At 38.4% G+C, this 26,817-nt stretch overlaps 1 protein-coding gene across 4 annotated transcripts in view; it reads left to right on the top strand.

The window, feature by feature from the left end:
- PHACTR2 (phosphatase and actin regulator 2) overlaps positions 1-26,817 on the top strand; it is a 195,487-nt gene that overhangs the window by 118,806 nt on the left and 49,864 nt on the right. For all 4 annotated transcript variants that reach the window (XM_039869728.1, XM_039869730.1, XM_039869729.1 and 1 more), the window contains exon 2: positions 18,789-18,956. In XM_039869728.1, the coding sequence (XP_039725662.1) occupies positions 18,789-18,956 (168 nt within the window). The remainder of the gene's footprint in view (positions 1-18,788; positions 18,957-26,817) is intronic.

Raw genomic sequence — 26,817 nt, 5'->3', positions numbered from 1 at the left:
ATACGGTAGCCAAGTAGACTTGCTGTAATATGTACAAACACCCAGTCACTTAAAATTAATCACGATTAACATTTCTCTGTTACATAGAAGACTGTTTTTTTCTCTTTAGCAAACAACTTTTACTTAATTTTAAAGACTTTCTTGGATGATTGTCACACAAGTCAACTTTGACTTGCTTTTGTTGTTATGTTCTAAAAAATATTTTATGAAAATTTAAAGGTTTTATAGCCGAATACACTATTTAAACTGAATACATTACTTATATGTTTACCGTGATAATAATGTGATAACATTTTTAAAATATTTGCATCGAAGGTCTGTGTAAAATAATTGTCCTTTCCCTGTATTTTTGTGTGTTTCATTTTGATGGGTGTCATCCATATTAGGGTACTGGCCCTGAAGGAATCCCAAGGGTATTACAAACTGACATGTCACAGACTTGCCAGCTGGGAGAATCAACCAGGATGCTTGGTAAAAAGACTTATTTCTGGGCTCTGTATTCCAGCAAAATCAGTCTTTTGGGAAGGGGTCTTAGAATCTGGATTTTTAGCAAGCATTCAAAAGATTCTTCAGGTGAGAAACATCTGCTGGAGGTTAGCAGTTTTTACAAGGTGGCTTCAGATGAAAATTTCTCTTCGGTAACAATGTCTTATCATCTCTTGACTTGAAGTAGAAGTGAACAAATGTGTGATTCAAAAACACGGATATTCTATACTCGTTGCCTTGATGAATTTGTTCATAATATGTCTTATTTCCGAGCAGGTATTCCCATTGTCAAGTTTAATTTTGGCAAAATCTCATTGCCAGAGAATTTTTTGTTCCTACATGTTTTGTTAATATTATAAGCTGCAAAATAATTCATTTCCCACAATAGCCAGGTTTGAGCCTAATATAGTTGCATTTGAAAGAAAAGAGGTTATCAGCAGAATGGTAATTACTGTTTAAAGAAAGGACTCAGAATTTCAACTCTGTTGCCTTTTCAGGAACAGCCCCATGAACTTCATCTAAGGTAGCTGCATGCTAATTACAAAATCAAAGAACAGGGCACGCCATGAAAAGAGGTGTTTAATAATGAGTGGCAGGGACTGCAAGAAAGATTTTAGTAAAATTTATTTCTAAGAAAGGAGGCTGAGCCATTTTTCTCATTTAGAAATGTGGTCAGCAACTTCTGAAAACTCGAAAAGGAAACAATCATTTATTTAAAAATTCTTTTCACATGTTCCTTTTTGGACAATGTTTGGCGTTTTATGTTCGCCTCTGTTTGTACTTCAGGGGTCTTTCCTTTCATTGTTGTGTCTGTTTGCAGTACATTGCCCACTGTGAAGTAAATTCCAGTCCATTCTAATTGGGGTCTCTTAAAAGCTTTTTAAGAAGTTTCTCAGACGTGTTTGTCTAAGGTATCCTGAGGAGGGCCTGCTAAGCATTGCTTTGGACCTTCTTTTCAGAATAAAAATGTTTCTGACAATCTCACTAGTCCACAGGACTGAGAAGAGCAACCTGAGAGAATGACTGAAGATTGTTATTCCTGATTTTATCTATTTGAAGGGATCTTGTGTTTTTCAAAATTTCCTCTACATTTGTAAAGTTAACCTGCCAAGCTGTCTATGGAGGAGCCAGCTGAGGATGGAAACTTGAAATAAGCCAGAATGAGTTAGCTAAGCTCATGTCGAATGTTTCTGTGGGCCTAACTGAGTAATTCTTCATTTTCCTAAAATCTGCTAAAGCGAAATTGTATGCATATGTGCGCAACTAGTGTTCTGTTGCTTGGAAAGTATTTGGCTGCCAGTTTTTTCAAGAAAACATAAAAAGAATAAAATCAAACGAGATATTCTAAAACTGTACTCTTTGTAAAAACTGAATCCCCTTTAGTCATCCAACCACAGAATGTCAGAAAACACATCTTCTCATTTTTCAAATGATGTTTTAATTTATAAAGCCATTATAAAGTAATCCTAGCAGAAACCTTTAAAGAACCTTTCTTTCCCCCTCTTTTAGGTAGTGTGGGATACAGATGAGGTTGAAAGCTGTGTGACATTTTCACTCTACCTTCAATGCATGAATAAATAGATCTACAGACAACAGTAAATGTCTGTATTTGCTAGGGCTGTGATGATAAATTACCACAGACCGATGGCTTAAACAGCAGAAATTTATTTTCTCACAGCTCTGAAGTCCAAGAACTTAGGACTTAGAAGTCCAAGGTCAAGTTTGGTTTCATCTGAGGCTTTCCTCCTTGGCTTGCAGATTGCCATCCTCATATGGTCTTTCTTCTGTATGTGCCCATGTCTGTGTCTAAACTTTGTCTTCTTATAAGGACACCGGTCAGCTTAGGGTCCACCCATATGACCTCATTTTGCTGTATTCACATCATTAAAGGTCTTATATCCAAATACAGTCCCGTTTTGAGGTACTTGGAGGTTAAAGATTTCAACATATGAATCCGGGGGACACAATTCAGCCCATGACAGTGTCCTTAAAACAAGTTAACAAACTGAGGTTCATTCACAATGACCCATAAGCACAGTGGCTCCATTGTCTTTTTTCTGGTTTCTTCAGTTCCACTCCTTAAATAGATTACAGCCTCTTCCCTGCTCACCTCCAACAATGCCACGTACTTAGTAGTTTTGACTTGAATGAGAGGATACATTGAAGATGATGTTCAGCAATGGGAATCAACCGATGTCACTAGACAGTGCCACATAGAAAGTAAAACATAGAATATAAAGAGTATAAGGGGCAAAATTAGAAAAGGGTCTATGTGAACATTATATTTCTGCCATAACTGTGTGAGAAATAATAATCTTGCGATTGGAGCACCAAACCGAGTAATGGTGTGAAAAACAAAACAAAAATATTTATCATCCATCCCATTGTGGTCAGCAACTACATATGTGCCACCTGACTGGTTTTATATCTTCTTTGAGATCCTTGAATGTGAGGCACTCTATTTAGAGAAATGTTTTTTCTCAGATGTCACTACATATATATTTTTTTCTGTTTGATTTTTCTTACTCTCTATGCTTTCGTTGTCTTAGATATGTTTTATATCCAGCAGTGACATGTCCCTGCACAAAGAGCCACTAAAATAAGAAAGAAAATGAATAGGGATGCTAAAGAAAGCTAGTGTTTAAATACCTGTCAAAGTAAAGCCAAAAGAAGAATGTTCTTGCCAGAAAATGCAGCAGCCTCATTGAGTCAGGTTGGTAATTCAAAGATGATTCACGTGTGACTAAACACGTTTGTATCAGATCCTATACATGTTGCAGGCTTTCAATGATGGCTTCCTATTTCTTGCTGAATTTCTCAGGAAATTCTTCACTGGGCTGGACAGTTTGGGTGGGCTTGCTCACCTTGTCACAACACATGAAGATGGAGCTTCCAAAGCACACTCACCTCCTTTGGGTTCAAAATTCCTTAATTTAGATGGGACAGCTCCCTCAAGCCAAATTTAAGCACAGAAAACTTGGGTGCATAAGAATTAGCAATCCTAGATCCTCTCTTAAAAGGATTTAAAGCTCTCCAATAACTTCTGAGGTTACTTTCCAGTCACTTTCGCTGTCACTTTATTCTTTCAAGGCATTTTGCAGATTAGAATTTGCTGAACACTCAACGTAAGGAAGGTTAAAAGTCACAGGACATCGGTGTTCTTCCAAGTGAGAACACTTCACTTGGATCCAAGTCCCTGACATTCCAAATTCAAAATCGAATATCCAAAGGCCTAAAAATGAAGTCTTACTATATACAATAGAAATAACTGAAAAGGATTTAATGACTAATTACTCGTGGTTTTACAGTGTCGGTCCATCCTGATCTTTATTGCTGGGCACTCCAGTTCTAGGGACTAAGAGGAGGAGCACAAAGTTCTTGTTAGAAGTTGAAAAAGGGAAGGGTGCAGGATCAGCCGAGGCCTCTTTGATACTGATTTCTTAGCCTGAACAGTGGATGACGATTCTCAGTCACGGGGGTCTTGAGGACTTCGGTGTGTTTTGCATTTAAAGATAGCCTGAATAAAGGGTCTGGGGTTGATGGGATCATGAAACAGAACTTTTCTCTTTAGATTTTGACATGAGGCGTATTTAGAAACAGAAGCGAATGCAATTTCCTGTGTTTGGCAGCTATAGCAACACATCTTATGTAGTTCATGCTTTTCAAAAAACCAAAAGCAACAAGTTAGTAGCCCAACTAGATATTCAAAGTTCCATGACTGGATTTTCAATAGATCCACTTAGTGCTGTATTAACCAAGTAAGCAACCAGTCTTTTGAATAAAACATTTTTTTTTGTTTACTATTTTATTTTTTGCAGGTTCAAATGTAAAAATAAGTTGTGCAACTTCCCCGCTGGTGGGAAATGGAGCCAAGTTCAGTCGTAGCTGCTCTCTCCCATTCTTGTAGGTGAATTCCACCTTCTCACTTTGTTCTTTTCCTTACTCCAGGGCATTTCTGCTGTAGGATAATGTGATTTCCCTTGAGTGCTAGTTAGTCTCAGCATCTCCCAGCAGTTGTCTTGAGACCAGTGGGGAACACAGGTGGCTTTATGCGGGAGTCTATTACTGAACCAGGGCAGGGGCGGAGAGGAGGAGGGAAGGATTGTTTTCTTGGAGACCTCTAAAAGGCCAAGAAAATATCTTCCAAAGAGATTTCACTACTCTGGTTGTTCCAGATCATAAATAATCCACTTCTATCATTTATTTCCCTCACAACCTTTTTACAGCCCCTTTCCACTTGCTTCGGTGGGGGCGTAGGAAAAAAAGTAGTGGGGGGAAAAAAAGAAGTAATGGAAAGAGTTGACCTTTCTTGAATATTGCTGAGGCAGTAAGACCCTTTACCTATATTATCTCTGCCAGTCCCAGCAACAAGCCAAGTGGTAACTTGGATTATCCCATTTTACGGATGAGGAAAAGACTGAAAGATTGAGTGAGTGACTTGCTCAAGGTTACCAGCTAGGATGTGGAGGAAGATATTATTAAATTCAAGTCTTTCTGGCCCCAAAGCCCATGTTTTTCCTCTGTAGTACTCATAGGTCTGTGTATGTACTTAAAATGACTCTCTCTCTTTTTTTAAGCATGTACAGAGTGTTACCAGGGTGCCAAATAAGCTAAAAAAAAATGAAATAAAACCGAACATTTTTTTTACTTCTCTGGAAGTTTTAATATAGAGCAACACAAGTGTCAATCATCTCTTCATCTGAGTTTGCTCCCCTAATGTTGGTATAATAGGAGACAGTCGATTCTCAGTTGAAAGTTGAGATTTGAGAGGTGGTGCTTTTCTGTTTTGTCTGGAACAAACACCTGGTGCCGGTAGCCAGTCTTAAAGAATGATTCCTAGTCACTGAGCATGTTAAGTTCTATTGTCAGATATTTGCCACCACAACATGAGCACTATGCAGAGGGCCTTGTGATTCTACTAGTTTCTGATGTGTTTTAGTGAATCAAAAGTCTGAAGTGCCAGTACATCCATAATTATGTTATATTGTGAAATAATTTGATTTCAGCTTTAAAATATGGTTTTATAGTTTCCTGTAAGCAATTTGGATTAAGTTCTAATTTAATTAAGTGATTTGCCTTTCCCATTTTCTTTACCCTGAAGCTAAATTGCCTTTCTGACTTCCCCAGTTCGAAAGAAGTGAAGACTGAAGAAAAATCTGAGATGCCTAATGTGTTTAAAGTGTTTAGAGAAGAAAGAAGAGAATGTCAGTGTGGTGTGGGGGGGAAGTAGCTCTTGAAAAAAAATTAATTTTTACCACTCATCACTATATAAAAATAGAAAGCTCTTAAAAGATTATTTCACTTATAAATGATTCCAATTTTTTTTTCAGTTATTTGCTTTTGATTGATTGTCTTTTTAAAATTACATAATAAGCAGCAAGTAAGTTTTGTTCACCTGAAAAAATTGTCAGAAAATTGTCTTTACCATTCTTATGGGTGTTAATCATCCTTCCTGCTGGCTTTGATGTTTTCTCAGTTTCAAACTTCAGTGTTTGTTATATTATCTTTCAAAATATTTGGAATTCTACAGGAAGGCACTGTTGGAAACAGTTTCCTCTGTGTGAAAAATCTTAAGCTAAAATAAATCACAGCCTAGTTAGGCCAGGCCTTGTACATTATTGCCAAACATTTGTCCATAACTTAGTTATTCATGTTGCAGATATTTATTAAATACATTCTATGGCCTAGGTACAGGGTGGGGACAACACCCTTTCGGTCCTTGTCTTCACGGGACTCCTGATCTAGTAGGGAGAGCTAATATTTTATTCATATACTTGCTCCTTAAAGAGGCAATCTTCTTTTCTCTACTTACTAACAACATTTAAAAATTATTTTTATAGCTTCTGGAAAAGTCAGTGCACTGCAACTAGCTGCTTCTGAAGTTCAGTTAAGGGCTTTTTTTTTTCCATTCTAGTCTGCATTCAACATTCCTTCAGGCCAATATTGAAAATCTTAATAAAAATTATATCAGGAGAGAATTTTGGAATAAGCCCGTTAGCTCGAGGGTGGCCTAACTGGATTCCGAGGCTCTCTGTGTGGTGTTGCAGTCAAGTCCTGCGGTGCGACTCGTCCTCCCGAATCCTTGCGTCACGAAACACGTGTATGTCATTTGCAAGAAAGAAACAAAAATAGAACATCTTGACAGTGGACTCTCCTTAGTGACTATGTTGGAGAAAAAATCATTACTATAAAATGATTTTTTAAAAAAAAAACAACTAATAGAATTAATTACTCCTTTCTCTCTCTCTCTCTCTTCCCCCTCCTTCTCACTGAGTGTGTAAAATGAGGAATGTTAATCCTTTGCTTTTCAGCAATTTTTAAATTGTTCTCTGCTTAATTTGGAGAGGATAGTTCTACCTTTTCAGCAACATTATGAAAGTAGACTAACTCTCTGTAACCCTCAGCGATTTTACCATGAATTTTATCTCTGACCTGGAGACCATCTTATGTCACACTTGTCACTAGAACTATTGCTCAGCTGCCACAGTGTAGCCCGTCAGTCACCCACATCTCATTTCGGTGCTCTCATTTCATGCGTACTTCTATATTGGAATAGATGACTGAATGATAATGTCAGCCTTCCTCACAGACTGTAAGCTTCCTGAGGGTAGGGGTACAGTCCATTTTTGCTCACCATTATATAGCCCAGGTGCATTACCTTGTTTATAATGGTTGCTCAGTAAACTAATTAAGAATGAATGACTTCATTCTACAGTAAGCACATCTTCCTACATCCTCATCTCTTTTTGGACTTTACCTTGCTCCTCTTCCTCATTTTGTCTGAAACCGCCTCTCTTTGTCAATTCTTCCCCTGCAACTCTCTGTAATGGAGGCTCTGTTCTCCTTAACCTCTCCCCACTGATGTTCAATCCACTCCTGACTGTCATTCGTGCCCATTTGGTTTCCAGTATTGCATGTATTCTCATTTAAAGTACGTGCCATCCCGCTGAGTTTCTCTGCACATGTCTTTGCTGCTGTGCGCATCTCCTGGCTTCCTAGTCACTTCCTCATATTTACCAGGTGGACTTCAGGCTGTCCTTCTCTACTCCAGGTCTTGCTATTATCCCGAGGGATTTCAGTCCCCATCTCTTGGACCTTCACTCCTTCCCTGCAGGCTCTTTCCCCTCAGCCCATAAACACACTTGAGAGCCCCCCACACTTTGTGAAATTAAAACAAATAATGAAATGTTTTCCTTCACCTGCTAATTCTCAGTACAAAAGAAGTCCAAGGTTCTTTATTCTGAAAAGCCCACTGCATCCTAAGTGCTATTATTCTCTTAGAGTTTACCTCCGGTCCTCAATTGCTGCTTTCGTTTGGAATATTATCACAAATCAACACTGACTTTTTGCTAGTATGCCAGTAATGTATTTCTGACTGTCTGCTGGACATCTTCCCCTGAATGTCCTGCCAACACCTGAAGTTCATGGTGCCCGAACACAGCCATAGGTCTTGTTTCCGTGTCATGTTGACATATCACTGTATCCTCAGAGAGGTATAGGTCATGGAGCTCTCTGTGACTTCTCTAGGCACCTCTCTGTCTCCTTACTTCTTCCTCAATGTCCCTTGGGTCCATTCTTCATTTCCAATTTATTTTCACTGCTCCTGTCCAAGTTCAGATGCCTGTATTGTTGCAGTCACCTCTTACCGAGTGGCAGGGATATAAATCTGAATGCCTAGAGTACTTTTTATGACTAATTGACATAAATTCTCCCAGCACCCTGCATTCTATTGTATAAGATTGTAGGGTTCATTGCTCCCTTGGGCAGAGCGTCCAGAATTCTATGCGTAGCCAGAACTCTGTTCACAGACACCAACCTTGGGAACTTGGTGTGACTGCCAGGGAACCATTGGACTACACAGACAGGGTTAATTACATTATCTGTAGATTCTCAGGATTCTTTTGTATCCTTCCACCTTTCGACCTAAAGATATTGGTCCAGATTTATTGTGTTATTTTAATAATACTTATGTTACATTTATCCTCTGTGGGAAATTTTAAATACTTTGGGCCGAAGGAACATATAGCCACTTATTTAAAAGTCATGAAGTTGCATTTGATTCTATTTTACAATTTATATGTAAGGTCCGCCAGCTTCTCCCATAAAGTTTCATCCCCATGTATGTGCTCAGCATAAACTGAGTGGTCGTTATCATGATAGAGGAGGTGAAATTCTTTTACTTGGTAGTTTGTCCACTGGAGATGTATCGACTTTTTCTTACTTTTCACAAGCACAGCACATCCTCCACACACCGAGACCTACCCCTCACTTTACACTCAGAATAGTTGTAGGAGATGGCTAGGGAAGAGAAGGAAGGTAGGAAGTGAGTTGGTTCCCTTCCCGTTTCTCATCTTTGTAGCAAACTTCTTGCTGTTCCTAAGCACAGTCATCACATCTATTCGTGGAACCCTTTGCTAATAGTGGTAACAATGATATTCAGAACTCAAGATGCTTTTGTTTACATCAAAATGGACTTTCCATTTGCAAAGTGACCCTTGTCTTACTTAATCAGGGTTTCTTTAAACCCCAGATCCGAGTGGCATTATTTAATCTGTTAAATATCCTGCAGCAGGTCTAAGGGATATTGTTCATGTCAGTGCATCAGGATGTCATACAGCTGCACAAACATATTCATTCTGTAGGCCTATCAGCCACAAGTTTAAACTCTGAAATTCTCTGTCAGTGCTTGCAGACAGATGGAAGTCCTTAGGAGCTTTTCCCTTTGGGACTTTAACAATAATGGCTGCCTCTATTAGAAAAACAAATCAAAAAACTGATAGTATCAAATTTCTAAAATTAATACTATGGTAAACAAGGATGCCGTGCAATCAAATGACCATAGTCAATGCAAGTGAAGCGTACGCTCTGCCTAGCGTAACTTGACTGTGATGACACTGGGCATTGTTTTAGAGAGCAAAACGGTACCTGCCCCAACTCTTGGATTAGTCCAAGGAATTGGTTGGGGGTGGATTTAAGTTATTAGGCATTGGGGTTTATGTCTTGCCTTCTCTTAAAATAGAGCCCTATACCCACCCATGACCCTCTGACCCATTTTATACAAAGGATGCCCTGGAGGCAAACTATTAAGTATAAAATCCACTAACTGTGACCTTGGGCAAGTTGCTTGGTCTCTCAGGGCTTCCACTTCCTCATTTATAAAATGGGAATACTAATAACACCTACTTCAGAGGATGGCAATTACTGAGGCAATATTCAGAAAGCACTTAGAATAGGTCCGAATGTGGCCTGTAAGCTTGACATACTCAGCACAAAGCAGTGCAAGAATCATAGAATCTTTAAAGTTGGAGAGGAGCCAACCCACTTCTGATTTCAGCAGTGAAATATTAGGGTTTTGCTCAGGGTCACAGGGCTAGTTAAGTAGCAGACTTGGATCTGAGACTCAGCTCTCTTCTTGGCTAACAGTTAACCATCAAATTGGATGGTCAAAGCTCAGAACATTAACCGAGATTTATTGCCTGTCCTGAATATGCAATGTATTCTTTACTTTTTTTTTTCCTACAATCTGAGTCTTAATGCTCTTTTAGAGTTACTAGAAGATGCTACTGGTTCACCATGAGTTCAGCTATCATATTCCAATAAGGACAGCCTTGTAGAGAGAGGAAAAAAGGCCTTGATCAAAATCATGACCTTGACCATGTCTCTGCCACAAGTAAATGATTTGGGAAGCCACATCTTAGGTCTCAGTTTCCTCATATATAAGATATATATATGTGTGTGTGTGTGTGTGTGTGTAAGGGGACACATGTGGCATATATATATGTATGCCATATATATGATAATGTAAAACTCCTATTAAACACAATTGTTCTTATGATCGATAGCTTCGTACTCAGTGTTTCTGTGGAATGCGTTGCTCAGAACTGCTATTTGCTCTAATATGCAGAGTAAGAATAAACATAAAGCTGTCATTATTTACAGAAAACAAACTTCTCCATCTTTAATCTTGCCTCAGAGTAATCTCAAAAGATTGAAGAAAGGTAGATTAGCTCTCCCAGAAACCCAGTAAGGGAAAAGAGATATTATTTGCATTTTCGAGGTAAGGAAAGTGGTAATGATATCCTTTCTAAAAAGAACTGTGAATGAAACTCACCATTTTCAAGTACTCTATCATCTGAGGTCTTGCTGAGAAAGCATATTTCTTATATTTTAACTAACTAGGAAGCTTTGCTTTGAAATGTTTGTGTGTTTAGATGAATCTCAGACATAACATTCAGTGAAAGAAGATAGGTACAAAAGATTTGCTGTATAATTCTACTAAGTTCAAGATCAAGTGAAACAAATCAGTGATGCTAGAAGTCAAAACAGTGGTTATTTGGGGAAATGGATGGGAGAGGGTAGGTTCTGATTAGGAGGAAGCACAAGGAAGCTTCTTGGCCTGAAAATGAACTAGACTTTGGTCTGGATGGTCATTGCAGATACAGAATCATTTACTTTCTGTATGTGTGTTATACCTCAAAAATTATTTTGAAGAAGCTCCATGTTATTAATTTTACTGTTCTTATTTTAAGTTTCTTTTGAGAACTTTATAGTTTCTTTCAAGTGACAGAAGAGTGGAAATTGGCAAATTTGGAGGCAAGTTATAGGAGCCATCTTCATCTAGGGGGATTAAAAGGTCTTCATTTAACTCTATTATAGCAACATTTTTCACATTCTATTCTTTTTTTTAAAATTTAATTTTTTGTTTACATTCTGTTCTTTTACTCATGCTGGATTTTAAAAAGATGATGGCTAAATAATTTAAAAAATATTTTTAGCCACGATTATTACCTTAATGTTGAAACTATCAGCTGATCAAAAGCAATTTTCTTCTGTGCCAACTCAGATCTTTTCTAACTCTAAAATTATATTATTCTCAGATTTTTAAGTAGTGGTTGATACATTTATACATAAAAAAATGCAAAAATGCTCTAATTCCTTTTTTTAAATTTCCCATTGACCTCATTTCACATGGTCAAGGACATGACTTTATAAATTTGTTTTTAGCTTTTTCAATAAATATGTATCATCTCTCTGTTATGAACATAATACTGTGATAATGAGAACATTTTTCTTGGGATTACTTTAAAAGGTCAGCCGTCCTTGGTTTGTTCACTTTCAGGCCATTCTCTCTTTGATTTCCACTGAAAAGACCACTCACCTCTGCGATCCTAGTTCAAGTCTCCCAGTCTGTGAAATGTTCCCAATCCCCCCAGTTTACTGCTTCCTTCGAGGCTGCTCTGCTTTTGCCTGTGTTCCGGCGCCTCCCCACCCAGCTGGCTGGCATCATGGACCACTGGTGTGTCTGCTTCCCCCCACCCCATATCTTGAGCTTAAGGGCAAGCATCCTGTCTTACTGGCTGTGATGCCTGGGCCTTACAGAGTGAGTCATGGTACCAAGTTAAAGCAGGCTTCAGTACAGTGGTTAAGACGCCTATCTCAGGAATCAAACAGAACTGACTTCTTATCCAAACTCTGCCGCCTACTTGATGTGTCACTTGAGGAAGATACCTATTTATTCTTTATGCAGCCATATAATTTAATCAATAACTATTTATTTATTTATCTGTATGAATGTAAATACACATGCACACACACACACATGCATGCACATGCACCCTGCCCATGATAGATGCTTAGTCTCTGTGAATCTTAGTTTTCTCATCTCAAAAATGGGACTAATGATGCTACTAATCTCAGAACTATTGTGAGAATTAACATGTGCGGATACAGGTCAAGTGCTTAGGACAGTGCCTGGCACACAGTAAATACTCAATAAACATTAGTGATTATTAGTTCTGCTATTAATGAAGTACTCACTAATTTTCCAGTTTCAGGAGAGAATGAAACCGAGTGGGTCAGTGCCAGTTCAGCGGTGGGTACTGGTCATCGGAACTTTCACACCCCTGTGAGCTATGAGGTGTCTGTTCCCGAATTGTGCCACTCTTCTCCCATACCCATGAGTTCTGGAAGAAAAATGGATGCGCTAGAAAATGCATCCTCAGTTGTCATAAACAAATTTAAGCCCTTTAAATTTACTTTTGATTCCCAAATAAAATTGTATGATTAAAAACAGTTCAGCTTCAGTTATTTAGAAATAGAGAACTTAAAATTTTTTATTCCCAGATTTTCCATTTTATATTAGCAGTACATGGTGTGTGTGGCGTGTGTGGCATGTGTGTGTGTGTGTGTGCATGTATGTGCATTGCGTGTGCTGGATCATAAGTTTTGATCTCTCTGTATGGTTTCACAGTAACTGTGAGTGAGTGCTTCCTGCTGCCATTCTGGAACTGGGCCCACTGTCTACCCTTTTGTAAGATTTTGAATACAAACTTACCTTATTTGGGTCTGTCATGTGCTAACAAGTATTGAAACAGCAATTCGAGGACCTGGAAATACTCTCTTAGTTATAAAATACAGGAAATTGAAAACGTTAATAAAGGGAGAGATTTTGGAGAGAAAGATGAGCAATTATAAAGCATATTTACTCTTTACTGTTGAGAAAAAACAGTATGCCCTGAGGTTTCTCTAGAGCTGATATCCTCTCCCCTAAGAGTCTCCCAAATCCTCATCCTCAGTGACCTCCATGCTAGCTAATGCCACATTTTAACAAATGAAACCCTTATTTTAGAATAGACTTAGATTTGCAGAAAAGTTGCATAGATAGTAGAGAGTTCTCATATACTCCCAGCTTAGTTGGTCCTATTGTTCATCTCCTATCAGTTATGATACATTTATTATACCCAGGGAAGGAGCATTGGTCCATTACTATTAAGGAGTGGGAGTATATATATAACTTATTTGTAATTCTCTACAGATTTGTCTGCTCTCTCACATTTATTTATTTCTTTAATATTTATATCAGTATGGACTTATGCATATTTATTTTATACTTCAGATTATAACCTAATACTACATTATTTAATTTGTTGCTCAAATCATTTCAGCTTTGGCCTTTGGGACTCTTTCACTTGGCTCCTGTGTAATGACACACATTTTGATATTTCTGCTCCTTTTCTCTTGCCTTCTACTAGTCATTTCTCTTACCACACACACACAAAAAAAGAGAATTGATCTAACCCAGTGTCATCTCTGATGAGCAAGAGAATAAAGATCTCCTTTAGACAGCTCAACACAGGGTAGCTCCTAGCTGTCTGAAAACCATTATTCAGTCTCATCTGCGATGGCTCATTGCATCCATTTACTCTGACCTTGTCTACTTGATTCTGTGCCCAGAAATTGTATGTACGCCCCTGTGTATGACAACACATATCCTGTGTCATGTGTCAGTTGAGAGAGAAGCCTCGTGTAAATGTAGGAAATAAAAAATCTTCTCTATATGCTGCTCTAATGCTTCTATGTCATAGGTTCTGTGAATTTAAAGGGGAAAGATGCAGAATTATAATGGAAACATAAAAACTGTAAAACAAATTTAAAATTGAATGATAATACTATGTAAGCATAATAAATGACAAAAGCACAAAGAGAGTAGCCTAGAGGTGTTGTGCATGTGTACTGCGTCATCACAGGTATGCCTACGCTTCCTCTGAATGGTGGTCTCCCTTACCATTCCCTTCCAAGAGCTCACAGCCCTTCCAAGAGTTCTCTTCATGGTCACCTTCTCCCCTCACTCTCCTGGGCCACAACTGAAGCGTCCCCTGCTCGGGTGCGATGAGAGAGTATCCTTGGCAAGTGCCGGATATCAGGGAGACACCATCTTTTAACATGAAGTGTGCTGTTAGCTCTAAGCTTTATTGAAATTCACTTTATCAAATTATGGGAGTTCTCTTGTGTTCCTGCTGTGAACGTGCACACGAGGACTGGATGTTGGATGTGGTCCTGTTCTTTTCCTGCATCTATTGAGATATACGGTTTTTCTTAAATCTCTTAATATAATGAATTACATTCATTCTTAAAATATGGAATCAGCCTTCAATTTCTGGAATGATCAGTATTTGATACTGATGTTTTATCTTTGAATGTTACTGAATATTATATAATTTCACCCTTTTAATATTTCATTAAACTTTTTTATTTTAAAAGAAAAAAGAAAATAGCCTAGAAATCATATTTTAAGGAAATAAAGGTTGGTTTGCTTGTTTTATTTTTTTTAATGACCTTTGACCTACAAAATTATGAAAAGTAGAATACTCTGCCACATTTGTCTCACTTCCTCAGGGGCTGAACTAATTATGTGCAGAGAAAAATCTAGAATAAATATCTAAAATATCACATAACTACCTGATATTACAAGAATACTACAAACTCTCATATTAGATTTAATTTTTCTAAGAATCCTTGTCATTAAATTCTCATATCTCAGAGGGAAGACTGACCAAACCTATACTTTATTTTATCTGGTAATTATCTAGCTTCATTCGTTTTTGGCTTCTGTAGTCACATTTGCTTGGGAACTGCTTAATTGATAAATTTCTGTTTAAGTAAAAAATAAAACCTGCATGTAATCTGAATTCTTACCAGTTTGTGGCTGGGGAAGTCCTGTTAGGTGTGAGCTTGTTTCTGTGGGAAAACAGACTGAGCTGTGTCATTTAAAATGCCTGCATTTGAACAACTAATGGCTATTTCTTTTTTATTGTATTTCAAAATATTTAAATGATATTTTAAATATTTTAAAATGCTGATCTCAAGTGTGAAAAGGAAAGTTTTTGATGTATGACAGATCACTCTTATTATGATAGCGGGTAAAAATTAACATTTAAAAGAGTCAGGAAATTTTGCCTTTCATCTGGGATTTACCTGGCGACTTGTTTTTATCTGTGTGTAAATGCAGAATTCACTGGAATTGTGAATTTTTTTTTTAGAAAGTTCAAGCTAGTTTTTAATGGCAAGTTGGTCCAAAAGAAAAATTGTAGAAATATCAATGGCACTGGCAGTACCTTAGGTGTTTGCAGGAAAAGAGAGCGTTTATACTACTCAAAAGCAGGTGACAATCCCTTTATGTTTCTAATGTAAGAGAAATACAATGGCAATTTGACCAACTGTGCCAACATATGGTTTCTAATCGCAAGTGTAATTTACTATAATAGCCCAGCAATTATGAAATTACAGGTGGATTCATTCATTGGGGGGCAGCGATGGGGTGGGGAAGTGGGGGGGAGGAGTATGGGGTGTGTGTGCTGCTGTGGTCATTGGCACTCGCCCAGGCCCTTTCCAAAGCAGAGATAAAGACTAGAATTGCAAATGCATAACAAAGAAAGATAATGGCTGTTAATTTCATATGCAGCTATGAATTTAACATTAAGGCTTTCATTTTTCACTCATCAACTACCTCACTCAATCTCTCCATCTGTCACCTTCTGTCACCTAGGGAATTATTTAATTTTTGTGTGTTTTTTTTTTCCTGTGTTTATTTTTGTTTTCAGGAGTAAACAGACCATTTTTAAATGGTTTAGGTCCAAAGCAGAATTTTTATGGAGTGTCAGGGAACTAGAAATGTGGGCTGAGAGAAAATGAGAACTCGATGTGCGTCTATAGCCACAGAGGTGAATTCGAGATGGAGACTTTACTTCCTGTGTTCGTAATAGTCAGCCCTTTTATATTTCACAACATGTAAATGTTCACAATTAAGCCCTACAGCATAAAGTCTCAATGAAGAAGAAAAGCCATTGGTTCCTCCTTCGGTTTGCCCCTAGTTTAACGAAGGCATTTGGACAGGAGTGGAAGTGAAACAAATATGGATTTTACTTTTTCACTCTAACTTAGCTTTAAAATCAGTCTATTGCATATCCCTCTGCCTATTGCACCATGGCCAGCGTGGGCAGGGTCAAGTAGGGTTAGGAGCCATACACAGAACTTTCATCTCACTCATGGGAAGAATAGGATTTATCATATTTGTTTAGAAGGAGTGCTCATAAAGATTTAGGCATTAGCATATACTGATTCTTTTTTGCATTCAGTTTAAGATTTTTTTTCCTGGCTCTTGGTATGTCAAATAATTTTTCATTGAAACATAGACATTTTTGTATTATATGATAAGACTCTAAATTTTATTGAATCTTTTGTTTTAACTGGCTGGGGGGTGCCACTTCATTACTGCCAGGCAGAGGGAAAATCCAGGTTCCCCACTTGCCCTTGGTTGATACTTGGTGGCAGAAATGGGGGAGGTGGTGACTCCATGTCTCTGTTGGGCACAGTGGGATTTCCAGATCCCCACGTGGTCTCCACCGACACCAGAGTAGGTGGGGATGGTCTTATTCCCACTGGGCAGTGGCTTGTTACTTCCCCAGTGTTAAGGGGGATGGAGGAAGAGAGATGCCTTTCAGACAGGGTTGGAATTCCAGGCTCCCACATGATCTCCACTGACACAGATGATGCTTCATTGCCAGCTGTCAGGTGTGAAGGTCCTTACTTGGTCTTCTCTGTTAGATAGAGCTTCGTGAGAGTACAAGTCTCGTTTCCCCACTCAATCTTTGCTGGCATAGATGGTCATAGTTTCCTCTGTGGTATTTGGCTGAAGTAGAGCAGTTATTGTTTAAAAGTTTTCTGTCTTGCTAGGCTGTTCCTTTCCTGCTCCTTTGGCTAGAGAGAGCAGCTTTTGTTGAGGCTTTTGTGGCCTGTGACCATTGGTATTTCCAGATTGATGACTGCGTCAGCTACAGGTCTGGTTTATATGAGACAAAAAGGAAACCCAGAGATCTTACCTTCACCTTGTTTCTTGGGTTCTGAGGTCCCAGGTTGGCCTACTTTCTTTTCACATTACAACGTCTTCTTCTGTTGGTTTTATATATAACACCTAAGGTTTTTAATTTGTATTTCACAGGAGGAATAGGAAAAAATAAGTCTGTTACATCTTTCTGCAAGAAGTCCTTGCCATTCCATCTTTATTGGTTTTGCTTTTCCTGCTATTTTTGTTAGGAAAGTTTTGAATGTGAGAGAGACTTATGCAGTTAGCTGCAGCAAATCTCCCACCTAGATCCAACACTTAACATTTTGCTGTATTTTACTTTATTGTGTATTTATCTGTCTCTTCTATATATCTATTCATTTATTGTTTTTGATCAACCTCAGTACACTTCACCTCTAAACACTTCGGCATGTATTTATTAATTGGATTTCGCTACTTTTTTAGGGCTTTTTAAAAGGTAAGTTTTATGTAAAGTGAAATGCACAGTATCATAAATACCATTTGATGAGTTGTATAATCCATCCCTTATTGATAGAATTTCCATCGCCCCAGAAAATTCTCTCACATCGCTTCTCAGTTAATTCCTACCTCCATCTCACTCTAAGAAGTAACTGTTGTTCTGAATTTTTTATTCTTTTTCGTTTTTGTTTTTTTGGGGGGCGAGATTTGCCATACATTCATTTTGTCTCTTTTAGAACTTCATATAAATACAACCACATAGTATGTACTCATTTGTCCCTTTTTTGCCCGAGCACAATGTTTTTGTATGTATTGTGTTTGTATGTATTAATTGCTCGTTTTTTTCTCAGGCTGAGTGCTATTTCACTGCATAAAAAAAATACTGTAATTTATTCTGGGTTGCTTCTAGTTTTTTGCTGTTAAAATTTGATAGTTGGGATAATATAAGTCATCACTGTCTTCCTTCTATTTTGAACATAGTGCAAGGCAACGTAAGGTTTCAGGCCTCTTTTTTTGACTAATTTAATGCTTAAAGCATATAAAGATATGTTCTGACTAGTTAAATGATTAAAGCATTTGAAGATATGTTCTGGCACACACAATACCCACATTTTTCACATATTTCTTATCACTCATGATAGCTATCAGTTTATTTGAAGCCAAAAACTTTTTTTTTTTTTTTTTTGTAATGGAAGCAAAAGATAGTTTTGGCTTTGTAAAAATTAGCGTTTAGATTTGGGGCGCTAAATTTTATTTGCCAAAGGAGAAACCATAGGTTTATCTATACCACAACAGAAATTTTCATTACTGAGAATGTCAGACTGGCCTCTGGAGGAACACCCTATTTCAGAAATACTTAGACTACTCTATTCCTGCACAAAATATTGGTGTAGTTGTTGCAGGTGGATTCGCTTGTGTTTTGCAGACCCTTATTTGTCCGATTCTACCTATTGTGTAAGTCTCTTGCTTCTTTTTTATTCTCCCAAACGATGATCTAAGGGGACTGTCATTTCTTTTTGAGTGATTGGTTTATTGATTGATATCAGGGAAGTTCTATCAGCTAGGAAATGAGGCAAAAATAGTTCATGTGAGAGGCCACTTAAAATGGGCATGTTCACTATTAACAGTGCAGGGAGAAATAGACGATGTTGTTTCAAACTTTTATTACAGGTTTTCTCTGACTTTATTTTTCCTTATACAGTTGATGGACTGGACAAAGCTTCGATAGCAAACTCAGATGGCCCAACAGCAGGTTCCCAAACACCTCCCTTCAAGAGAAAGGGGAAACTCTCTACCATTGGTAAAATCTTTAAGCCTTGGAAATGGAGGAAAAAGAAGACCAGTGACAAATTTAGAGAAACTTCAGCAGGTATGAATATCATCGCTTTATTAGAAGGGAAAATAATTTGTTAAATTCTTCAAAAAGTCAAAAAAAATTGTGTTTTGCAGAGTTTATTATTTTTGTTTTTGTTTTTTGTTTTCAGAAAAATAATCCATATTTGAAATGAAATTATTTTATTTAAGGATGAAACAACTTAGAATTCTGATTTGCCTTCTTTTTCTATTCTGGCTCCCTAATATATTCTTAGTTTTATATATATACTCGTAAATTCATATAAAATGCCAGTGTTCAGGGAGCAGGGAGGTAAGATGAAAGTTAGAAGTGGAAGTAATATTTGTCACCATTGTAGCTGCAAGTATCCATTTACACACACACACACACACACACCCCACATACACACACTGTTACTTATCTACTTAGTTTCAATAGCACAATCCTATTTGTTAATTAAAAATTTTTAATGTCTTTTTCGAATGTGTTCTGTGGGAAAAATGTGAATGACTGTATGGAAAAAAAGTGTTGCTGTATTTATTGTTTAATTTTAAATTTCCATCCTGTCTTTAGGACAAATAACTGGACTCTGTCCTAGGGGAGCCATAACCCCACTGGTGTGAAAATATTTCATTGTTATTTTATTTTGTGAATTCATTAAACCTTAAGAATTATTTAGTACCTTTTTTATGGACTCATGGAGGAAGCTTAGCTTTAAATCTCCGGCCAGAATTAAACCCGATTTAAGTAAGTATCCAGTATTAGTGGTATTTTATTTATATATCTTGATATAAGTTCAGCTTTTTCCATGGTTGTAGTCCAAAACAGTCCCTTCATCAAAATTCCTTATTGCGCCACAGTCTAATATTGTCTCTGTATGTGCAGGGTCACAGAACACATCCTCCTGGTCCGTGCCGAGATAAGAGCTGGCCTTTAGTTCAAGAGCGGTTAAATAAAATAGGAAATACCACAAGTAGCGTGAGTGTGTGGATTAGGGACACCAAAGCTTCCTAAAGAAAACTGTTTCTGATGCATTTGTAGCTATACAATTTCTTTGAGCACTTAATATTTAAGAAGAAATCATGATTTGTTTCAAAATAATCCTGGAAGAGGAATGAATATAGATGAAAGAAGATTGGCCACAAGTTGGTAATTGCTTAAGCTCAGCAGTGGGTACATGGGGTTTATTTGCATCTCTCTGTTTGTAGATATTGGAAAAGTTTTATAATAAAAAGATAGAAACAGAAAAGAGACTTGACTTAGAGGGAAATGATTGCTTGGTGGTTGAGTCCTCTTTAGTTTCTAATTGGCTTCTTAGGTTACAGAGGTGAATGAGTTGAATTCTAGGGTGTTTTCAGTTCCGTATTCTGTTGTCGGTCCTTGACTCCTTCCAACCCCTGGCTGGGCACTTTGTTGTCCCTTGTTCTTCAGCTGTGAATGGACACACATGGCCTTTTTAACTGCCTCACTTTCATGGTTTCCTAAGCATTGGAGAAACTGGCTCTTCACGTTACCACGGCTACCCAAGATGGGGGGGATTAGGGTTCTGGACAGTAACAGAGAGAAGATGGAAGTGTCTTCAGTTATCTTTCTTGTCCTTTTAAAGAATAAACTGGACTAAAAACTATTTAACATGTGCGGTGCATTTGTGAAGAAAATTAACAAAAATGAAGGAACAGTTTTCAGAGTATTAGTATAATTATTCTAGAAATTAGCATAAATGGAAGCCCAAAGAAATGAAGGAATTTTCCTGACTTTCACAACTAGTTAGTGCCTGAGCTAAGACCTGAGCCAAGATTTTGGATTCCCTCTTCAGCCTGTTTCCTGTTTTGAAAAGGACAGTTTCTCTCTGAGAGAAGATGCTCCATTATTGAGAGGTTTTTCTACCTTTGTAGAAGATACCTTTGTATCTGCTCATTCTTTCAAAATAACACACAGTCTGCCTCTTTCTAGTGTTTATTAAAAATGAAAAATGAATCTGGACTGCTAACTTCTCTCTCCCTAAAGTAGAAAATACAGCTACAAAGAAATACCCTGAAATACCGCTTCATCTTCTCTTATCACCTCCTTTTAATTATTTCAACAGTAGGGAAGCTGTAACATGTTTCCACCAACCCCGAATATTTAAGAAAAGTCATTTTAAACAGCCTGAAGTGTTATTTTATGTTATCCCATGGTTACCGAGGATAGTCTGGCTGTCTTTGTGTTCTCTTTTTTCCTTTTAAAATTCACACAGGATTTTATACAAAATTTAGCTTCAACAAGTTATTGGTGGATACTATATCCCTAGTTCCTAAAGTCTTCCAAACTACATTAAAACCTGAGAAAATTATTACATGCCTTTTGTTTTTTTAATTTTCATCAAAATTGTGACTAATGGAATAAAAATAAACCAAGTAGATGAGTTAACAGTTCTTAATGAATTTGCCTCCTACATTTACTTGCATGATTTTTTAAACCCATATTATTGCTGATGCTCTACTTGAATTTTATAAGAGATTATCAAGTGTCCCATTATAAAGTATTTTATCGTCACCTTAAATGTATGTTTATTTTAAGGCTTAAATTTCTGCTGAGCTTTGTGGAATGTATAAGTCAAGCCTAAAACAAAAGGAAGCACAAAATGGTAGATTATGTTTTTTTCACGATGAGGAAAGATGTCACATCTAGAGGAAAACTGATGCAGTCGGAAATAACCAAGAAAAATGTGTTTTCTGTTTCAATAAATTATCTCAGGAACAGGGAAATCTAGCTTTTTGGATATGACCGAGGCCATGTGCTATCTCTCAAACTCTGAAGTATACCTGAGGCAAGACCCATACTATCTTGGGATATGAATGAAGATGAATTCCTTCCAAAAAAAATAGTAACTCTTTTATGTTTTTCCTTCGCTTAAACTCCTGGCTTTATAGTCACATGGACACAAATCTTTTTCTGTTTCGCTGTGCAGTGATTAATACCACCTTCCCTAGTCTGGGCTTCTGCTGTAGGAATTTTTGATCGGTAGTAGATAGGGTGCAGTGCTGATTTATTAATGCCATTGTAATAAACGCCATTGTAATCACACATTTCCTATGGTGGTAGAAGTTAAGAAGCATCCTGTCCTCAGCCTGCTTTGGTGGTCCTTGGGTCAACTATGTTTTGGAAGACCGTCTTGTCCTGTGAGACAGGCTGGGACTGTGCCCCGATTTCAAGTTCTCTGGCCATGTTTTAAAGCAGAAAGTCACCTGTATCCTCACCTCTGGTTTAAGCTAGTCTGTGGGCTGCTAGGTTCTAGGGCAGAATAGCCGCCTGTCCATTTACCTTCCCCAGGTGCCTCTCTTCTTTAGTTTTCTTCTCCTGACTGAAAGGGCCCTCCCAGGGTCTGTCCCTTCCTTATCCCTAGAACTCAAAATATCAATATCACATCTGATATTTCTTTCATCCTTTTTGGGGGAGAGGGGTGCTGAAGCTCCTCTCTCTGTATCTTTAAATATACTTTCATCTCCCCAAAGCTAGGAATACAAGCAAACACCCCATCTAACATAGTTATTTCTCTAACGTCTGCATCGTCTGTTACTATCGGGGCCAAGCATCTTGAAAGCATCTTGTATCTGCTGCTTCCACTTTCTCCCCACACTCTCATCCCCCTTCCCATTGCAATCACCCTGGCGTCCAGAACTCCACAGAGGTTACTCCAAGCCTCCTAATCATGAAAATTAGTATATTAGTATTACGCTCTCATTTTTATTCATCTCACCGTCTTCAACACTTGCCATTACTGCTTGGTCCTTCCTCGATTTACCAAAGGTGTCATTATCTTGATTGTCTTTGACTTTTCTTTCTCTCTTTTGCCCTACTTCTTCCCCTTCTTATCACCCCTAAATCTTCGAGGCGGATTTGCCACATGTCTTAGCCTTTCTCTTTCTCCGAATGTGCCTTTCCTCATCACACCCTCTCTTCTAGTACCCACGTCTCTTAAACCCAGGCTCCAGCCAAGGCCCAAGCACTTCTACCCCGAGCACCTGATGGGCAGCACTGCCTGAGGTCTGGGTGTTAACTCAAAATTCATTCATTTGGTCCATGTACCCTACACTGAAAACATGGTACCCGCCAGGCACTGCTCTGGAGTCGGGTGTTCTGCGGTGAATAAACTAGCGAGGTTCCTGCTCTCAGGGAGCTTTCATGCTAGAGAGGTGAGATGTACTGATAAATACTATGAATGAACACAGAGAATGAGGGACGAGGGAGTGGAAAAGTACTGTGTACAAACATGTTCCGAACCAAAACAGATCCCTTGCCAACCCCAGCTGTCCTTGCTGTTGTAGACATTGCTTTCTTTGGCATTCAGGCTTTGAACCATGGAGTTCTTTCACTCTTCCTTGCCCGTTACCATCTTCTCCATTTGGTTAGTTCCCAGAACCATTCCTTTATTTCCTCCTAGTGTAGAGTCTCTAACATCAGCCTTTCTTCTCCATCCCCATGGTCTGGTCCTTATCACTGTCTCAGTTATCACAGGTGGCCTCTGTGCTGTACTCAGGTATTAGCTGTACTATAGCTATAGAAATGGAAATTTAAAAATTAAATTCTATAGCTATAGAAAGCTATAGAATTCTGGAGAATTCTGGGTTCTGGCAGTAAGCCTACAAGGGGAACCTGACCTCGTTGATGAGGCTGACAGAGGAGGTTCAGGATGGCACAGGCTGTCAGGAACCCCAGAGTAAGCAAGATAACAATTTTCCAAGTAACAGGCCAGGCAAATAGAGCAGTAGGTACCTCACAGCAAAATGATACATGTTCCACCAGGTAGGGTAGAATAACAGAGCATACAGGTGAGTGAGATGGGAAATCCAGGCAGGTGGTAGTTTTCACAGGCAGAGGGTACCAGGTAAAAGGAATCAGCAAGATTCTAATAGGGCTTCCATCCTTTTTTTTTTTTTTCTTTTTTTTTCTTTTTGAAGAAACCAGGGAATAAAGCTGGTAACTAGGACAAGAAGTTACCGTATGATTCGGGACAGAAACTCGCTACATAAAGTGGAACACGAGATGGGGCTGTGGACGTGGCCTCCTCATACCCCAGGCCTCAGCTGTTGGGGTTCTTGTTGCTAGAATGGCACAGTTTGAGAACGGAGTGGGAAGAGAGAGCAGAGGTCATTGCGGGTTTGGGGGAAAGTGGGCAGAGCGCCCATCTCTCGCCTCCCCTATAGACCATCCCGATGCCATGACAAGGGACTCTCTCTGGGGGACTTGGGTCCTGTCATGTCTTACTCAGAGTGTGGCTGACCCCACCTCGTTTCCTAAATGAATTCCAGACTTCTCAGCTCTCCTCAAAATTGAAAAGAACAAATGAACCAGACAAACACAGAGACTCATGGACATGGACAGCAGTTTAGTGTTTGGAGGGGTGGGGAGGGGTGTAGATAAGGGTAAAGGGGGTCAAATATATGCTGACAGAAGGAGATTTAACTTTGGGTGGTGAGCACACAATGTAATATACATGTGACGTGGTATTGAATTGTACACTTGAAACCTATATAATTTTATTAACCCCAATAAATTTAATTTTTAAAAAAGTAATCCAAACTGACCTTTCCTGTCATATCTTTCTCTGTTTAGTCACAAGTCTTGGACTGCAGTCACACAGGGTCACTCGCTGAGTGTGCCCTAAGTCTTCTTGTCCCCAGGCCCTGCTTTTTGTTCCTCCCACCTCCTCGGAGCACCTTCCTCCCACCTCTGTGCCATCTGTGCAGGGCCATGACGTGCCTTTTCTTTCTGAAGACACTCCTGGCCTTGACTCTGCATCAGCTGCGTACAGACCGCCCCTCGTTTGTTTGTACTGCTGTGTGACACCTCCATATTGACTTTTCTAGTTTATCTGTGTCTGCTCCTAGTTTACTATGCAAAGTTTGCTATGTAAAGTTGACTAGTTTACTATTTAAGGGCAGAGAATGTGTCACTCATCTTAGCCCCACGTCAGGTGCTTTATATGATTTGTACCTGGTATGTACACTTAAATGTGCCTTGAATCTCTTATTTATTGAATATCCACTATAACTAGAAATACGGCACTGGGTGCTTTAGGACTTTATAAAAGAAACTAAAGATTGGAAAATAATGGAAAAGAGAAAGACAATAATTTAAAATATCAACCAAAAACATCTGTACTCACTACTACAACCATTACAACTAATAAGCTGATAAATTAATTAGGGAAGTTTTCCCTTCCCTGCCTTTTGCTCTTATTTTTAAAAGTAAGTTATACTCCTAAGTAAAGAAAATCAAGGCAACTTATGTTCATTAAAATTATGGCTTATTTGTTTTCATTAGTAATGGGGAAGGAATCGCAGTCTAGATTTTTCGATAACATTGTTGCAAGTTACCAGCTTTCTACTAATCAGATTAATTTATGGAGAGTCATCTGGTAAAAACTTTAATTTACTGAAGATACTCCTCATTCTCTAATAATACTAACGGCTAATTTTTATTGAATGGTATTATGTGCCAGGTCCTGCTCCAAGAACTATACTCACATTAACTCTTTTAACCATCAAAACCTAGGAAGTTTAAGTGCTACTGTTATTCCAGTTTTACTCAAGAAGACACTAAGACCAACATCTTCACATGACTTGCCTAAGGAGACACACCTTGTAGGAGGCAAAGGCAGTATTTGAACCCAAGCAGTATGGCACCATAGCCAGTCCTTTTGACCATCACACTCTGTTGCATCTCTAAAAGATAACTTCATACCCAGGTCAGTAAGTATTGCCCATTGAAAGGTGACCCTAAATCATGGGTCTGCTTCATATACTAGAGTTTTTGCTCTAAGAAGGATTTTGTCTCAGTAATTATTTTGGTTCTTCTTGACCAGCCTCTTTTCCATAGTGTACATAGAAAAATAGTTGGCAAGGATCAAAATTTTGTTTGGTCTTATTAAAGATGCTATTCTCTATAACTGTGGAGGCATAATGTTGCTGCTAGAGACTACTTTATATGTCTAGAAAATAGGGCAAAGTTCGAGGGTTTGCCCAGGGTGATATTTGTTAAAGACTGGCCTAGCTGCATTATTAATGACATCGTTTTGACTTTATGTCATTCCACTGAGCAGATGAAAGTGCTTTCATGTATCATTCACCTTCACACCATACTGGAAGAAGAGAAGAGACTCTCTCCCTTTTCCCATTTTGTATAGTGAGAGAAGTTGCATCCCGAGCCCAGACCACACAACACATCCAGGTCCACACAGAGCTCCTTGCTGATATGTTAGGCAACAGTCATGTGTCCTCTCAAATGTTTATCGAGCATCTGCATCAGCTGTATGTCAGGCACTATTATAGACTCTAGTGATCAGGAAGGGAACAAAAGAGACAAACCCACCTTTCGTTATGGAGCTTACATGCCAGTGAGGGTGGAAGGCAGAAAGTAAACCCAGTAAGTTAGAGAGTGTAGTAGAAAGTGAGGAGAGATAAAAATAAAGCAAGGAATATGGAATGTGGAAAAGGAAGTTGCAGTTCGGAATAGGATAGTCAGGGAAACTTTGTCGGTAAAGCAACATTTGAGCAAAGAAGAAGGAAAGAAAAGCACTCAAGAAATCCTATTAAGTAATCACATGCATTTCCTTCTGTACAACTCTACTAGAAGAGGAGCAGAAGTCCAGGAAAGGAATGTAACCCTCTAATATAAACGTATTATTACGGCTTCCTTTCTGTTTTTAATTAAATTTATTGGATTGACATTGATTAACAAAATTATATAATTTTCAAGTGTACAGTTCAATAATACATCATTTGCATATTGCATTGCGTGTTCACCACCCAAAGTCAAATCTCCTTCCATCTATGGCTTCCTTTCTTAAATTCAAGTCTGAGAGCCAGATTCTGACAGGCTGTCAGAAAGCCAACTTCATGGAGCCCAAGTTTAT

Source organism: Pteropus medius, unplaced genomic scaffold, assembly GCF_902729225.1.
Source record: "Pteropus medius unplaced genomic scaffold, Ma_sr-lr_union100, whole genome shotgun sequence".
Classification (NCBI taxonomy): domain Eukaryota; kingdom Metazoa; phylum Chordata; class Mammalia; order Chiroptera; family Pteropodidae; genus Pteropus; species Pteropus medius.
Note: the sequence above shows the minus strand (reverse complement) of the source record. Positions and strands in the feature narration are given on the sequence as shown.